At 45.8% G+C, this 18,007-nt stretch overlaps 1 protein-coding gene and 1 long non-coding RNA gene across 5 annotated transcripts in view; both read left to right on the plus strand.

Annotated features, from left to right (window-relative positions):
* Positions 1 to 1,978: 1,978 nt before the first annotated feature.
* On the plus strand, positions 1,979 to 8,762 carry LOC144733998 (uncharacterized). The gene is made up of 4 exons (XR_013588465.1): positions 1,979 to 3,008; positions 4,159 to 5,059; positions 6,751 to 6,919; positions 7,817 to 8,762. It is a non-coding gene; the product is annotated as an uncharacterized LOC144733998 (long non-coding RNA).
* Positions 8,763 to 10,527: 1,765 nt separating this feature from the next.
* Positions 10,528 to 18,007, plus strand: part of LOC144733997 (paraspeckle component 1-like) — a 92,122-nt gene continuing 84,642 nt past the window's right edge. For all 4 annotated transcript variants that reach the window (XR_013588463.1, XR_013588464.1, XM_078616027.1 and 1 more), the window contains exon 1: positions 10,528 to 11,873. Coding sequence is in view for 2 of the 4 variants with exons in the window: in XM_078616027.1 (XP_078472153.1) it covers positions 10,686 to 11,873 (1,188 nt within the window). In the remaining 2 variants the exon portion in view is untranslated. The remainder of the gene's footprint in view (positions 11,874 to 18,007) is intronic.

The raw sequence follows: 18,007 nt of genomic DNA on the forward strand, positions 1-18,007 counted from the left end.
TTTTTCTTGCCGTCCCCGTTGAATCATCCTGCGCCGGACGTTCCGGTGCAGGTGCTTGCCGATATCTCGGTGAAAATTCCTCCGGGCTCCCAAATGCTCGTCCCGTTGCATTACCGTAAACAATTCTGAGGGATGGACGCGGCAGTGGGCGTGCTGCTGCCCCCGTCTAACACTGCTACCAAGGGTCTTGCGCTGGTTGCGGCCCAGACGATTGTCCGGCCGGGTCAACCCCTGTTTTTGCAAGTTTTGAACGGGGGGTCGGAAGGCGTTTTAGTTGCGGCCGGCACGGTCCTGGCTCATGCCACTACCGCGTTTATGGTCCGCGATGGGGATCGACAGCAAGGGTTGGCAGCGGCGATTGGGCCTTGGGGGACATCCGACGATTGTTGGATCGCCGAGTTGTGTCAGGAAAATTTGTCCTTAACCACGCATCAACGAAGCCCGCTTCGGGCGCTGTTGTCCGATTACTTCGACGTTTTCAGCAAGAATGATTTCGACTTGGGGCGCACTTCACTGTTGTCCCATCACATTGATACTGGGGGGGCGAGCCCTATAAGGATGAATCCGCACCGGCTAAGTCCCATGTACGCGGCGCGGTGGATGACATGCTGGCCGCTGACATTATCTCTCTGTCGAATAGCCCGTGGGGCGCTCCCGTTGTCCTCGTAAAGAAAAAGGATGGTAGCCTCTGCTTCTGCGTTGATTTCCGGAAGCTTAACAAGGTCTCGGTGGCAGACGCGTACCCTCTGCCACGAATGGATGACTCCCTTGATGCCTTGTCAGGAGCACAATTCTTTTCCACCCTCGATCTCTCCTCAAGGTTTTGGCAACTTCCTCTCGACGATTCGTCAAGGGAAAAGACGGTGTTCCGTACGCCTCAGGGGTTATTCTGTACGGGTACATGATGGACAAGGGCGTGCCCGAACGGCTGCTTAAGAATCAAGGCCGCAACTTCTCGTCTAAGTTGTTGCGTAATGTGTGTGATTCATTGAGCACCAGGAAAGTATGTACTTCACCCTACCACTCGCAAACGGATGGGATGGTTGAGCGGTTATGCTCTGCCATACGGTTAGCGAGAAACAGGCCGATTGGGATTTGCACATCCCTGGAGTGCTCTCCGCCTACCGGATGGCACCGCATGCGTCCACGGGGTACTCACCCTTTTTCCTCATGTATGGGCATGAGAACGTGCCGCCTGTGGATGTGCAGTTGGGTGCGTGCGCTAAGGAGCCCACGCAGACTCTCCCCGAATACGTTGGTGACACGGTTCGCCGCGTCACAGAGGCGCGAAATGCAGCACGGATTGCCACGTCTAAAACCCAGACCTGTAACGAGCGGTGCGCTCTGCGCTCCTAACGCGCGATGCCATGGAGTGTAGGGGACCGGGCCTGGCTCCATTGCCCACAGGTGCCGGTGGGGACCTCTCCCAAGCTGCACAGACCTTGGCAAGGTCCTGTGGAATTGATCGAGGTATCTAGTCCCCAGTGCGCACGCATCCGGGCAGGGTCACGCCGTTGGTATGTCCACACTTCGCGGTTGAAACCTTTTTTTGCCCCTCGCATTGATCCGTCATCCCCAAAGGTTGCCTTTCCGGTGTTTGATGTGTCCGGCGAGCCGCTGCCCTTGCCTGTTCAACCTCCGAAGGGGCCTGTTTTGCTTCCCACAGACTCGGCGGCCCTGAGCCAACCGGACACAGGTGATCCTGCACCGGCCAGGCCTTCACCGATGTCGATCCCGCCGCTCTTCCAACTCCGCCTGGATTGCAGTCAGCGAAGCCCTCTGTTCATGCAAGGGATGATCTGGCGTCGCGTACCAGATCCAAGTCTCTTCCCTTCCGTTGATTGTTGCCGTTCCTTGTTGTTATGCGTTGCTCTTGTTCCAATTGTCCGTTACTGTGTTACTATGTGTCTCGCATTATGGTCTTGTCCTGAATTAGCTGGGACGGCTAGTCTTTTACACCGGGGGGGGGGGGGGGTGATGTAATGCGAGCGTAGGCTGGGGCTTCGCCACCGCAGCTCCTAAGCCAACCAGGCGACATGAACCATCGGGGGCAGGGTTCAAGGGCGGAGCCCGCAGGCGCTAGGGGGTGGTATTATCTGGAAAGTTCTTAAGGGGTGTGGTGAAGGGCGGAGTCTGGGTGAAGGGGATATAAGGGAGAGACGGAAGGGGCTCGGGGTCAGTTGGTGAGAGCTGGAAGCTGGGCCACGTCGCGGGTCTCCGCGAGCCATCCGCCACGTGGCGGCGCGGAGACCGCTCCCAGCGCGCCGTCTAATCAAGCATATATATAGATATCACAGGGGCTGGGGCGTAACAAATATTTATTCAGCTTACCTGAGTGATGCTGTAGAACAGCCTCATCTACATGAACAACAGCCATATCTACATATAGAACATCCCGCAGAAACTGATAACCTAGCTGAGGTAGGAGAGGAAGAGACATACACAGACAATTTAGCTCAGTTTTACTTAAGTTTACAGACAGAACATCTTGTTCCAGTCTCAACGATCACACACATGGTTAGTGCAAGGCACTTCATATGCAAATGGTTTGCTTGTTGTACTTGATTATAATGTGGAATACTTAAGGCTGGGGCAGATAGCATGCATCATAGTAAAAAATGAAAGTGAGGTGCTTTTTGTTCTCCAAGAAAAGATGGCTAACATTGTACCTGGTATTGGTGTGTATGAAGTAGAACACATTCGCCAGAGTAAAGTAATTTGTAAAAGCTCTTCTATGATTCATAACTACATGCCTCTTACATTTGATCACAGAAGGGAAAACTGCTTTTACCATTGAAGCACAAACCTGTAAACGATGGAAAGAGTGAAAGAGCTGCTGAAGCTGGCACTGCCATCCCTCTCTGAAGACACAACTGAAAGCCGACTACAAAGGCTGCATGAGATTGGGGTAGAGTGTAAAGACGATTTAACCCTGTCGAAAATAGAAGACCTGGAGGGAATTCTGAGACCAATTCAAGGTCCAAAGCTACTGCATGCATTCATAGCAGGTATGTTTTTTTAAGTATTGCAATGTATAAAAGTAGCCTATACTATTTATTCCAATTTATTTAAATTGATTGCTGTGTTTCGAATAAAATGGTGATTTCTTATATTGATACTATTAACTTCTTGGGTATAAACATTTGTTTAATGTGATGTGTGTTGTATAGGTATGCAGTGTTTCCCATTTCCCGCAGAAATGTGTATAGGCAAGGCGGTCTGAAACGGAAAAGCCTTCTGGAATATATGTAGGACTCTTACTGACACGACAACTTTTTTGTCTTTCTCGTTCCTTTTATTTCGCATATAGTTCACATCTCCGACAGCATCATTCAATGTTCCCCCATACTCTTTGATGTACAATTCCTCATCAACCCCACTCAATGTCCCTCCGTTCGCTTGCTCCGCTTCGCTCGCTCTCTCTCCACCAAGGTCCGTTACTCTGCTGCTCGCTACGCTGTACTCGCTCTGTCCTTGCTACCCTGTCCGTACTCTCTATATCCACTGCTACCGTATACTGTATTCTTTGTCCACCGCTACTTTAAACTATACATTCTTGTCCACTGCTACCTTATACTATACACTCTTATCCACTGCTACCTTCTACTATACACTCTTATCCACTGCTACCTTATACTATACACTCTTATCCACTGCTACCTTATACTATACACTCTGTTGCTCCATCTCAGTCCGAGGCACCGTCTCCAGCTCCGACTCTAACACTCACCAAAAAGCCCTGTCTCTTCGCTATGCTCTGCCTTTATCCCCGAACCAATTAGTCCCAATTAGCGATGTCATCCCCCGCCCCTCCCTTCGCCCCCCATGGCCCCCAGCCTCACGTGATGTCACGTGATGTTGTTTTTGTAGACACTTACCCTCTCGACCAGTCACCGGCCTGCGTCCTCAGTTACTCTTAACACCTGTGGCGTCTCTTAATGACCTCACTTCTTAATTGGCGCAACAACAACTGTATGTCCTCAGTTGCCCCCCACTGTCCGTTGCACGCTCGCTCCGCAACCAAACGCGTATCTCAGGTCCTACATATATAATAGTTGGTGTATGTGGGTGCTTTATAAACATTATGAGGCAGAACTCCTTATTATTTCTAAAATTTACGTTTATTTTGACTTTCTTTTTTGTTTGTTTTAACTTCAGGACCATTAGCTGCTGTTGAATCTCCCTTGGATTATGCAGATCGCCTGAGATGGCAACATCAGGAACCTGTGTTGGGGACAGAGACAAAATGCCACCTGCTCTGATCCAAGCTTTAACTGATCAAGAAAGGCCAACTCCAATGCTTAAAAAATAAATGGTGAAAATAGTTGTGAATGAACTGCTAGCTGTGCAAAACAGGCCTGGCAGAAAATATCTGAGGGAAGTAGCAAAGGAAATTGTACTTAGGTATCCAGCTTCATTTCGTGATGTGAGTGGAGACAATACAGTCGGATCTGGCAATGACTCTTTAATGCTGCAATTGGAAAACAGAGTTGAAATTTGCAAAAGACAATTATCAGAAAGGAGTCCCAACTCAAAAGGAAAGTGGCAGTGGATGTAAAAAAATAAGTTTTGTGACAGTTATGGCTGTGTCCAGTGGCAACCTGGAGTTTTAACTGCGAATGAAACAGAGCAGAGTCAGCTAGAGAACCAAACAGAGTTGCAGACTGCATTTTGTGAAAAGCATCTCTCTGATACCAGTGTGAAGCAGCTAATACGTGAGACTTACTACAGTCAACGTTTATCAATTAATACACAAGCGAAATGTGTTTCTGCTTTAAAAGAAACATGGCCTTATTTATTTGAGGCATCCAACCTCTTTGATCATTTTGAAACTCTGATTGGGATTCCAATTCAAACTAAATTGGCAGAGGAGCTTTCCCAAAAAGGACCAACGATCACAAAATTCATCTGACAAGCAAAAGCAGCCCCTCCAGATCATCTGAGCACTGAAAATGATGACAACAGCAACACTGAATGACAACAATCACTGGGCCTGCTGCACCTTTTTTTGGCTACCTACTTAGGTAACAACCTTACAGAACTGGTCGTTCTTAAAGAGGTGAATTTTATTATTTTATTTATTAACTAATTGAATAATATTTCAAGATTTGAAGCTTTCGTGACTGCAATGATTCATATTCTTAGGTTTTTTCGGTAAAGTCACGTAGGTAAAACATTAAAATTAATGAAAGTAAAATAAAACAAAATAAAATAAAAATCACGACGTTTCGGAGGCAACACAAGTCTCCGTCATCAGGTGGGACCGTCACAGCCGAATTAGCTGCATCAAGTGATCACCGCTCACCCTCCGTCCCGACACGTCTCCATTCATTGTGTTGAACACTACGTGCAGTCTTTGATCACCGCTCCTCCTCCCTCCCGACACGTGTCCATTCATTGTGTTGAGCACTACGTGCAGTCTTTGATCACCGCTCCTCCTCCCTCCCGATACGTTTCCATTCATTGGCTACCACAGTCTGATAAGCTCTCCAAACCCCCCCCCCTCTCCACCTCCCTTCAACTTGCTTATAAGGGATTACATCTTGAATCATTGCTTCACTTGATGCAGCTAATTCGGCTGTGACGGTCCCACCTGATGACGGAGACTTGTGTTGCCTCCGAAACGTCGTGATTTTTATTTTATTTTGTTTTATTTTACTTTCATTAATTTTAATGTTTTACCTACGTGACTTTACCGAAAAAACCTAAGAATATAATTGAATAATGTGTCAAGTTATAAAATATGTTCTAAATTGTAGAAGTTATTTGTTTAAATTATGTAAATGGCTTTAGTGCCCAGTCTTGGACTCTACTATATTGAAAACAGACAGTAAAGGCAAATTGACTAACAACTAAAGGGAAATACCACTGATTTAATTATGATTTATGGCCTGATTAGCCAGAATATGATAGACCTGTGTAGAGAAGTTCCCACGGACGCACTCGGAGACGGAGGTAAGTTATGGGCTTTCGCCAGGGTTTATTAAAGGTTAACAATAACACACAAGGGTACACAATTCCCAGGGGCTAGGGATCCTACACTGAGTTCTGGTCCCTGACCGGCTAGCTCCAGTCTCTCTCTCTCGTGTCGGATCGGGGGCTCTGCCGGAGAGAGAAGCACCTCTATCGACTACCACCGGCTTCTCCCCAGACTCACTACTCGATCCCTCTCTACCCCTGATTCCCTCTTCACCCTTCGTACTCTACCCGTTCCCACAGTGACCCCGCTTTCGTCACGGGGTCTCCCTTAAGTACCCTAGGAGACGTGACGTCATCGCACTGAACGGCACACCTGACGTCACGTTCCCATTTTTCTCCTCTCCACCTGTACAATATTCATTTGAATCAGTTACAATAATGTCATATATATTTTTTCTTTTTTCATAAAGGAAACTGAAACCGCCAGTTCCATAGTGAAGGGAGACCTTCCATCCACCCCATGCATTGTTGCCCTTGGAAAGTCAATTTATAGGAGAGCATTTACCTCTTCTATCACAGATCCTGATTAGCACTAATCTTAGACTACTAATGATTTAGGTAAGCAAATATAACTAGTGTTAATGTCTGTGACAGCCCTCCAAAGTGTTTTGCTCCAATGCAAATTGTATTTAACTATGTATTTAACTACAACTGAACATTAACATTTTCACAATTTAAAAAATCAAGAGGAACATCTTTTCTACTTCAGGAAATCTGTTCAGTTAAATTACTGTCATTTTATGACTTTTGCTTTGTAATTGTATTTTTCAGGCGAAACGGTGCTGACTGCAGGCCACTTCATGGTTGCTGTAGATCAGATCATCGTGAATGACCACCTTCATTCTCCACTGACTGCCTTGAGCTTTTTCTTTGCTACTTATTACGTATTAAATATTCATCATCCACATACTGCAACCCTTGCACTGGAATTCATTCAAAGGTAAGATTTTAATGTACTCCACATACTTTGAAATAATGTATGGATTTTGTGGGGCTTGTGGTATGCTAGTGTAACCTAATTCATTATTTTGGTGGGTGATTTCTGCATTGGCTGTTAAAAACAGAACTGGATTCTGCGATTCTGATAATTAGTATGTGCTGTGAGGTCGATGCACCTATTTTGCCATTTTGTATGAATATTTTAAGTTATAAGACGAAGAAAAAATACTATCATGCAGAACACTTCCTTTTTTAAACGTTTTATAAAAATTATAACTAGTTTTTTAATTACTGTATGTCTAAATTTCGATTTAAAGCTTTCGTGACTGCAGGGATTCATCTTCTTGGTTCTTTCAGTAAAGTCACGTAGAAGGAAAATAATAAAATAATGAAAATAAAACATAATACAATTATTCTCACGACGTTTCGGCCACAACGCAAGCAGCCGTCTTCAGGTGGAGAACAGGTCTGTCGAGAAGGCAGAGTCTGAATGGCACGCTCCAGACTTGGAGTGACTATTTATGCTGGGGTGGAGGGGCGAAGAGCGTCCTGACAAAATAATTTGCATATCAAGATGAATTTAGCATATTTATGGGAAATGCAGATATGCGATTAGTACTACTTGTGAGGTGCGTAGGTTTGGCGAGGGGTTTAAAGTCATTATGCCCATGCATTATGCAGGATTAGCAGTATCAAAGGGAGGGAGTAAGGTTAGAATTAATAAAGGGAAGGAATGTTAATAATAAGGCGCCGCAGCAACTAATATGCTTATAGACTATACATTGTAATATTACACTATGTATTATTCTACCCACCCAACTGTATACCACACTGCTATATATTCACTATAAAATTATGATACAATATATTACCTTATACATTGTATTAAACATTACAGATATGTGATTAGTGGCCAGATGACAAAAGTGACAAAAGTGTCATCTACGTACCTTTTCCATAAGGTCGGCCGGCCTGCTCTAGACCAATTCCTCGACCACATCAATTCCATACACCCAGCCATCAGATTCACCATGGAAGTAGAAAAAAAATGGCAAGCTACCCTTTTTGGATGTCCTAATTAAAAGGAGACCTGATGGTTCAATGAGCCACTCTGTCTACAGGAAAGCCACCCATACGGATGCTTACCTAAAACCGGATTCCCACCACCATCCCAGAAGAATTCCCTCATCAAGACTCTATACCATAGAGCCCAATGCATCTCCGACCAGGAACTGAAGATCTGACATGGTATGGCAGCCATATTACACAAACAAACATACACATACTGTATTACAGACACAATGTATACATACACTTTTAACCACTAATGCAAAGGAAACACTACCTCATTCCTTTTGAGTTGAGACTCCTTTCTTTTTATTAGAAAAGTGTTAAAAGCAAGTTGCTGAAAGCAAAAACAGATACACGTAAACTATTCAAACTTTTGAAATGACTATATCAAGAATAAATATCAAGAATTAAACCAGTTTTTTCCAGTACTTGCTGAAGTGTTTGATACTGGCGCTGGTACTGCAGCTTGGAAGCTGTAAAAACTCTTGGAAGTTACTTGCTTTTTTTTCTTCTCATGTTTGTTCCAGATGATTGTACACTTCCTTACTATACAAAGTGTATCTGTTAAAGGCTAATGCAGAAGCTTTTTTTTATTGTATATTTTTAAAGATCTTTTGTAAAATAGGGTAAAATACATTCGCAATTCCATATTTTAAAACATGTTCAAATGCATGTACTGACTATTTTCATAAGCCAATGTATGTAGATTTACATATTAAAAAGAAAAGACAATAAAGTCTTTCACACCACAAAAGCTGTTTTTTCTTTGTTTAGTTTCTTTCCAGGAAGAGGTAATGGTGGGGAGCAGTAGACAAACTGCCCGTGTATAGGGTGAAACATATTCCATTTAAACTAAATCTAATTTGGGTTTTATTTGTTGTTTATAATAGACATTTTTTTAATATGGAGTGTCTTTAAAAATATAGAAGTTTACAGTAAGATACCACAATTCGCAAAAAAAAATCGGTAAAATGACAGAAAATTTTACTGGCAACTTTTTGCCAGAAAACATTTTTTACAGTCCTGGGTAATATAGTTTTTTTTTACTGAATACGGATAAATTACTGTAAAAAAACACGGATGGTATTGTGTGAAAATACAGTAATTACTGTAAATTTTTGTTCATATTTCTGTAAAAAAATGGGATTTAATCTTCCGTATAATTACGGTAAAATTCACTGGCAACTTTCTGCCAGAAAAGTTACTGTATATTTACGGAATAATTGTTTACAGTGTAGGACAATCCTAAAAATCTGCGACGCACGTCTGATTGTCTCTTTATAGTTCCCAGAATTCGCACATAATTTGCATCAAATGCATTCAACCACCCGTGTCTCTTCACATCTCCGCTCCGCCATCTCTGTCCACATTAAAAATGACTTATTAAAATCACGAAAGTGTGATTTTAAAACGTAATTTCTATTTCTTAATTTGTAATTGTGTAATGCATTAAGTTTCTGCAATCGAGCTCAATGGGCCCAACTCGGGAAATATAGTATTTTTGCCCATCCAAGGACGGGTGTATTTCTGTAAATCTGAGGCTTGCAAGCGAAAAGCAGACTGCGATGTGATATTCATTGCATCCATGATTATTAATGAGGGACGGGTCCATGTGGAGGACATCACCTATTCTTTGGGTCTTTCGGTAAAGCCACGTAGATAGATAAAATAAAAAATAACAAAAAATGAAAACAATATCACGACGTTTCGATCGCAACACAATATCTATTTCTCAGCAGCTCTCCCGCGATATTTCTCACCTGTTGACGATTGCGTGTGTTGCGATCGAAACGTCGTGATATTGTTTTTATTTGATATATCTACGTGGCTTTACCGAAAGACCCAAAGAATATGAATTACTGCAGTCACGAAAGCTTTAAGTCAACATAACCTGTTCATGATTATTAATGATGGGGGAGTGACGTCACGCGCGTTACACACTGACATTTTTGGGTAAATATAGTAGTCAATATCTGTTTTAGTGATTTGCTTACCTTTAATAATAATTCCATGTATATAGTGATTTTCATCTAATAAGCGCTGTACAGGACACAGCAACAGCAGACACTCACCATACAAATATTATAACATTTTAAAAATTTACGAAATTAACTAAAAGTGTAGTAAGCGGAAACATACAGATTTTAAGGCGATTTTTTTAAATGTCCACGGACTGAGATCCCTGATATATCGTGGAAGAGCGTTCCGTAGTCTGGGGGCTACACGAGAAAAATCTCGGTCACCCAAGATCTGCATCCCCACATCTTAGGGACCTTGAGGGGTCATATGGGTGCGGCATGTTTGTATCGTTTGTTGTTGTAAACGTTGTGACACATCCCTTACGTCTGTGCACAAGAGCTTTACAGCTCATCAGATACCCTCCTCAGCTCCAGTCATCCCAACAACCTCATTCAGGACCTCGGAATGTCGCGATGGACCAATAGGCGAGGCACGCGACGTCAATCAGCCCCCACGGGCCAATCACCGCTCGTGAGCGTCACGCCTTCGCCGGCGCGAGCGCCGATTGGACGAGAGGCGTCAAACGGGGGCTCCGTGGCCATTTTGCGGCGAGGCGGAGATCGCCATCTTCTCGTTCCTGGGTCGTTCTGCAGCAATCCGCGTCCATCCTCGCTCCAGTACCGCTCCCTCACCTCGAACGCAGTTCAGCCATCATCTTGAGCACCACAGTTATCGTCATGTACCCCAACAGGTTCAGGGGCGGCGGTACCCCTTATAATAACAACAATAACAACAGGCGCGGAGGCGCTAATCTCAACGTGCGCCAGAGTTTCTACGGAAATCGCGACAATAGGCCGCCATTCCAGCAGCATCAACAACAGCAGCAGATACATCAACAACTACTGCAACAGCAGCAGCAAGTACAGCAGCAGCAGAAGCCGGTTCAGGTCCCGCCGCAGAAGCCGGTTCAGGTCCCGCCGCAGAAACCGCCGACTCCCGTCATGGCGGCTCCTCTGGGCATCAAGACGGCGCCGAGGGTGGAGAAGCCTGGGCCCAACATCGTCATCAACAACAGCAACAACAAGCCGCCCCAGCAGCAGAAGCCACCGGTAGCTGTACAGCAGCAGAAGCCACCGGTAGCTGCACCGCAACAGCAGAAGCCGCCGGTGGCTTTACCGCAGCAGCAGAAGCCGCCGGTGGCTGCACAGCAGCAGAAGCCGCCGGTGGCTGCACCGCAGCAGCAGAAGCCGCCGGTCGCTTCACCGCAGCAGCAGCAGAAGCCTCTGGTCGCTTCACCGCAGCAGCAGCAGAAGCCTCTGGTCGCTTCACCGCAGCAGCAGCAGAAGCCGCCAGTCGCTTCCCCGCAGCAGCAGCAGAAGCCCCTGACCCAGCAGCAACAGCAGAAGCCGCAGCCTCAGTTGCCCCAACAGCAGCAGAAGCCGCCTTTGACCCCGCAGATACAGCAGCAGAAGCCGCAGCAGATACAACAGCAGCAGCAGAAGCCGCAGCAGATACAACAGCAGCAGAAGCCGCAGATTCAGCAGCAACAGAAGCCGCAGATACAACAGCAGCAGAAGCCGCAGATTCAGCAGCAACAGAAGCCGCAGATACAGCAGCAGCAGAAGCCGCAGATTCAGCAGCAGCAGCAAGGACAACAGAGTTTGCAGCAGCAGCTTCAGCAGAAGCAACAGGCGAAGGCCGCAGAGGAGGCGGCGACCAAGGAGGAGCAGCAGAGGCAGCTGGCGCTCGACCTCAAGACGTTCAGGAAGCCGGGCGAGAAGACCTACACACAGCGATGCCGCCTCTTCGTGGGCAATGTCCCCAGCGACCTGAGCGAGGAGGGGTTCCGCAAGATGTTCGCCAAGTACGGCGAGCCGTCCGAAATATTTCTCAACTCCGACAAAGGCTTCGGCTTCATCCGCCTGGTGAGCGCCTCGCTCTGCCGCAGCAGCAGCTCGCCCTGTTCTTGCCTCTTTTCTCTTTTGCATCTCCCTGGCTCTGCCATCTCCCTCCTGGGTGGCCGCTATCTGCCCCCTATGGAGGAGGGGGAGCTCCCCTCGCTCCCCTTTGTGTGCTGTGGGCGCTGCGGAGGCGCCATGACAGACGACGATGGGCAGAATCGCCGACCTGATGGGGTTAGAAAGGTAGATGGCATCGATGGGAGATGCGATTGAGATGGGAAATTAGATTGAAAAGGATATGGGATTGAGATGGGAAATTCGATTGAAAAGGAGATGGGATTGAGATGGGAAATTCGATCAAGAGGGGGATGCGATTGGGGAGACGGGATTAACATGGGAATCTCGAGTGAGAGGGAGATTCATTTGAGGGAGATGCGATTGAGATGGGAAAATCGATTGAAAAGGAGATGGGATTGAGAGGGAGATGCGATTGAGTGGGGAGATTCGATTAAGTAGGGAGATTCGATTGAGATGGGAAATTTGATTGAGAGGGAGATGTGATTAAGAGGGAGATGTGATTGAGAGGGAGATTCGATTGAGATGGGAGATTCTATTGAAAGGGGGATGTTATTGTAATGGGAGATGCGATTCAGAGGGAGATTCGATTGAGATTGGAGATGCGATTGAGATATGCTATTGAGAGAGCTGTGATTGAGGGATATGATATTGAGAGTGAGCTGGGTTTTGATTTGTTTGTCTTTGTAAGTTCAGTATCTTCCCCGTATATGCTCCAACCCTGAGTGACTAGCGTGGTTTGATATTAGGAAAATAACCCCCCATAACCAGCAGGGGGGTGTGGGGATACCCTCCAAAGAGTTTCATTGTGTGCCGTTTAACATACTAGCAACACTTAGTGCTTGTCTCAACATAACACGCATCAGACACATCTCGTCAAACACCCACTCCCCTTACGAGACGCGCATCGCTTGCCCTAAAGCACACTGATGACAAACGGGCACCCCTCAACAATCTCCGATTTTTTTGGTTCTATTGATGTGCGTTGGCAGTGGTGCAAACGTACAATAATACTGGACACATTCGTCAATAACACGGCCCCAAAAGGAAAAGTGTAGAATATACGACGTTTTTGTCAATGACCGTTAATTTCACATATGCCAGTGAGTTTGAGTGGATAAGAGTTGAAGACTTTACACCGATGGTTCCTTATGCGATTAAATTTAAAAAAAATGTTCGCTGGTAAACTATTTAAAATGGCTTTTGTACAGTTACATATTAGTAACTATTTGAGTAACATAAACCCATTGGTCGTAAAAATAAATCCTCTTTAGTAAAATTGTCAAATGTTGCTTGTGGCACATAATGGGGTAGAAGTTTAGCGAGGTCAAGGAATGACGCTCTGCTGCGTCCACACAGACCAATGAACGGGTCGAGCATGCAGCGAGGAAATTCGAATTCGACCAATCAAGGGGGGAGGGGTTGCCGCCTGAAACCACTGGAGGCGCATTGTCATCGTGTGCATTGATGGGCTGGCCACGTACATTTACATTAAGGAAAAACAAATTGGAAAAACTCTCCCCCCTATAGAGGGCATCACAATTCTTTACAGTATAAATTAAACGAAGATCGTCTTACATATATGTACAATCAAGGCACGTATCAAAATGAGGGGACATACTCAAGGAAAAAATGACGCTACCTCTGTTGAGCGGTATTGTTGCGGTTAGCGCGTTGCGCTACGAACCTAGCGACCCGGGTTCAATTCCCGCTCACGACCAATACCAGTGACGATTATCTGAACCGGTCCTGGGCCTCCCCTAGGTCGACTCCGCCTCAAATGAATACCTGGTGCGGTGTGAAAATATCGCCACTAGGGAGACAAAGGCGGCCGGGCGTTATGTAGGCCACCCACCCCCTCGTGTGCCGTGTCGGCCTTCATAGGTGCTTGCTAACAGCGCTTGCCCCTACAGTCTGTTAAGGTTATAGGGGGGCGGTTTTCGTCTCTGTATGTAAAATGGCAACGCCACGGAGCAAACAAATAGACCGGGGGTGGGGCACTCGATAACTCCTGCCCGCCTCCATCCCTGTTTGCCCACCCCTGCGGCGACTAGGAGAAACTTTTGTAAATGTTTAAAGAGGTTTAAGTTGCCCTTACTCTCGGCTAAATCAATAGAAATGTTGTGATTTGACGCCTGTGGCATGCGGTGCAATGGTGTAATTTTGTTGCATAGCTTTTCAAAAAACGGCACATACCTCCTTAAAACTCGGTTGTAGAAAATATGGACACGTTTAAATGTTGCTTTTTAAGCTAATTTGAAACATATTCCTCCCAATGTACTACAATTGTGCTATTGGCGACGTCATGAGACGAATCCATTTGCAAAACCCGCTGATTCAGTGGGCCCAAAAATAGATTTTTCGATATATTGTTCCGTCATAAACCAATATTTGCTTTGGTTGTGGCTCTGGAAACACAATATATTATGAGATAATTAATATAAAACATTAACATATTTTTAAAGATAAAAATATAGGCGTGTGGGGAGCGGTAGTCATGTGTTTAGCGCAGAGCGCTGCAGACCATGCGACCCGAGTTCGGTTCCCACTCGCAAGGAGCCGTCCATAAATGACGTCACGCACCTAGGGGGGGGGGGGTGGAGTCAGACATTTGTGAACGATGTGTGACGGGGAGGGGGGGTTTGAGAAATGTGACGTCACATCAAAATGCGCAACTTTAAATAAATATAGACAACACGTTCTACTTGATTAAATAGACTGTTTAATAAATGTTTCTCCTACAACATAAAGAGTGCAGCGCCACATTAAATACGCACTACAATGACAATAGTTTAAAGCGATTTAAAGCATGTTTTCTTTTGGGGGGGGGCAGAGCTTTATGACGTCATATTTGAGGGGGGGGGGGTCTGACTTTTTGTGACGTCGTGTGATGAGGGGGTGGTCAAAAATTGACCAAAATCGCGTGACGCCATTTATAGACGGCCCCCAACCATTAACTGACGAATATTTGAATGGGTCTTTAGCCTCAAACGAGTACCTGGTGCGATATATCATTATTACTGGGGAGACAAAGGCGGCCGGGCATAGTGCTGGTCACTCACCCTCTCGTGTACTGTACCGGCCTTCATAGGTTCTCACTAACAACGCTTTCCCCAAGAGTCTGTTAAAACTATATGGGGGGTGGGATCTTAGTCTAATAGGCCATGTGCTTTCTGGTCACGTAGTAAGTGTGGCTCCCGAAGTCCACACGCTCAAGAACCACCGTGAGGTGTTGGAGTCGCTTCGATTTATTTTATTTCTCAGCTGAAATTTGCAAAACCACATTTTTGTAAAAAAATGTGCGCGCAGACAGACCAACTCCCTACACTTGAGAAACCCTGGGTTTAACCCTGATGTACTGTATGTGGTACACGATGATATCCACTCACGTTATTTTAAGCACAATTTTATGGAATCTATTACGTGTATCTTATATCTGCTTAAAACTTAACGTTTTGTAAATGCATTTACAATTTACGGGATGGGAAAAATGCCTTGCGTAATACTTTTTTGGAAGGACAATTTAGCAACCATATATTTACCCCAAATTGACTTTCATCTGGAAAAAAAAATCCAGTAGACAGCCATCAGTCCCCACCTCCGGTTCTCAACTCCCTCGGTCGCGCATGCGTAGTTGGGCACACAATATGAAGATTGAGCAAGTTTGAAAATTGCTGTTAAATTTCATGTTGAGAAGCACAGCTGTATTCAGCATTTAGTCTACTCTTCCACGCTGCCTGGACGTCTGGGGATATGTTGGCTTACCCACACTTTACCACATCACACCCGACGGTCGACTTGCGTACACATTTATACTGCTGAGTGTACAGAGAGGTGTAGGGGGCAAATATAAGTCACTAGCGGTAAGTACCCGGCGTTGCTCGGGCGAAAAAGACAGACACACACACATGGACTTACACACAGAAACACAACGACTTAGCGCACGCACACACACACATATGGTGAAACCCAGGATGGATCGTTAGCAGGCCAGCCTAAATGTTTCTAACCGATGGAAATGTTCCATTAGGGGGTGCATGTTTTGCAAGCGTAGAGAAGGGAGGGAATGACCGTGGCCGAGAAGACCTGGAGCTTCGTGCGGAGCGACAGACCAGGTAGCTTCCACACAGCGTAACGCAGCCGATGAAAAGATATATGGCGCTCGACTGATTTGGAGTGAAACCTCTGCTGTTAAACCGGAGTCGGTTATGAGCACACTGGCCAGGTATGGGAATCTCTCCAATCTCTCCACAACTGCCGCATCAGCAATTGTGAGTTGTGGGGGTGAATTGTCCGATGGTACAAAATACCCAGGCAGGTGCTTACTTTTGGTGGGGCTGATGGTAAGGTCCCACCTCTTAGTGCCAAGCTCCAAGTTCAGCAGCAGTGCCTCCAACTCTTCTTCTGAGTGAGCAGCAATAACCAGAGAATCGGCATACCTAACACGGTTGAGCAATAGATAGCCATCCCTTGACCGCACCCGGGCATCGATCAGCCTCCCATTGTTTCTGTACCAAATGGTAATTCCTCAGGTATAGCCATTGAAGGCTTCACGAACTACGTGGTCAAAAGATATGTTAAATAATGAGGGAGCCAGAGGACATCCCTGTCACACCCCAAGGTGTACAGGGAATGGCTCAGACTCCTGGGCAGGTAGTTTTACCCGGGTCCGTTCACCATCATGAAGATCTTTGATGATCATGAGCAGCTGGTCAGGGACTGGGAAAGCACGAAGAATAACCCAGAGGCCACACCTACAGATGGTATCATAGGCCTTGAGCAGGTCAATAAAGCACATTCACTCACATGCACACATGGACCTACAGACACGCAAACAAATGGACTTACACTGACTGACATGGAGCCATGCACACAAAGCGACTAACACAGACGCCCATGGACTGACACACACAGACACATCGACTCACACACACAAACACATGGACTCACACACACACACATGGACTCACACACGCATAGACATGCACTTTAGATACACACACATGGAGTTACACACACGTACATAGACTGACACACACATTGCCCTACACACACATTAACATATGGACTGTGACACAGACATCTACTTTAGATACACACACATAGATTAACACACAAATCGACTGACACACGTAGACACAAACGCACATTGACTTACACACTCAGATGGAGCCATGTACGGCACATCGACTCATACACACGCATTCACTTAGACACACACACATCGAGTGAAACACACAGGTGTGGACTTACACACACATGTGGACTAAAATACACAGCGACTGATACGCGCACAAATGGACTGACACACACAAACACTTGTACGTACGCACACATGGAGCGTTGTCCGTTTGAAAAAGATAGACACACACATGGACTTACACACAGACATGGAGCCATACACATAGAAACCCATCGACTCACATGCACACAAACATTATCATTGTAATATTTGTTAACTTATTTGTTTAATAATAGTAAAGAATAAACCTTCAATTTTAGCGAAAGATGCAATAAAATTGTACTTTACATTGGCGTGGTGACGCCTCGTCCCATGCAGAGCCCGCGGCCTCGCCTAGATTGCCAAGCCAGAGGAGGTGACACATTGTCAGGCTGTGGGCTGGGCCGCTACTCCCACCCCCCTCACCATCTCCCCGTCCGAGGCAGAATAATACTATGTAAGCGTTTTAATAAAATTAAATTCATATCTAAGGACTTTATAGCAGTAACTGCACGCATTGGGGTGGTGGGGGGGAAGAGGACATCACACAGTGAAGAGAAATCGGCAGCGTGATGTGCATATCTATTCCATGTTAAATGCGTAAATTAAAATGTCTGCCGTGAGCTGGAGGCAACGCGCAGCACTTGGTAGGGTCCGCCCCCCCCACGCAATTGTCGTGAGTTGGTACGGTCGATGTCGCGCAATAAGTTAATAATTAAAATAAGAATGGCACTAATTCGTTAATTAAACGACTTTACAATTTACGGACGTGAAAACAGAATAGCCTATTCCCACCACGGGGCTTAGGGCGTAGCAGCTGGCAAATTATTTTGGTCTTAAACCCCACCGTCCGAGAGCCAAA

Source organism: Lampetra planeri, chromosome 49 (assembly GCF_965212315.1).
Source record: "Lampetra planeri chromosome 49, kcLamPlan1.2.h2, whole genome shotgun sequence".
NCBI lineage: Eukaryota > Metazoa > Chordata > Hyperoartia > Petromyzontiformes > Petromyzontidae > Lampetra > Lampetra planeri.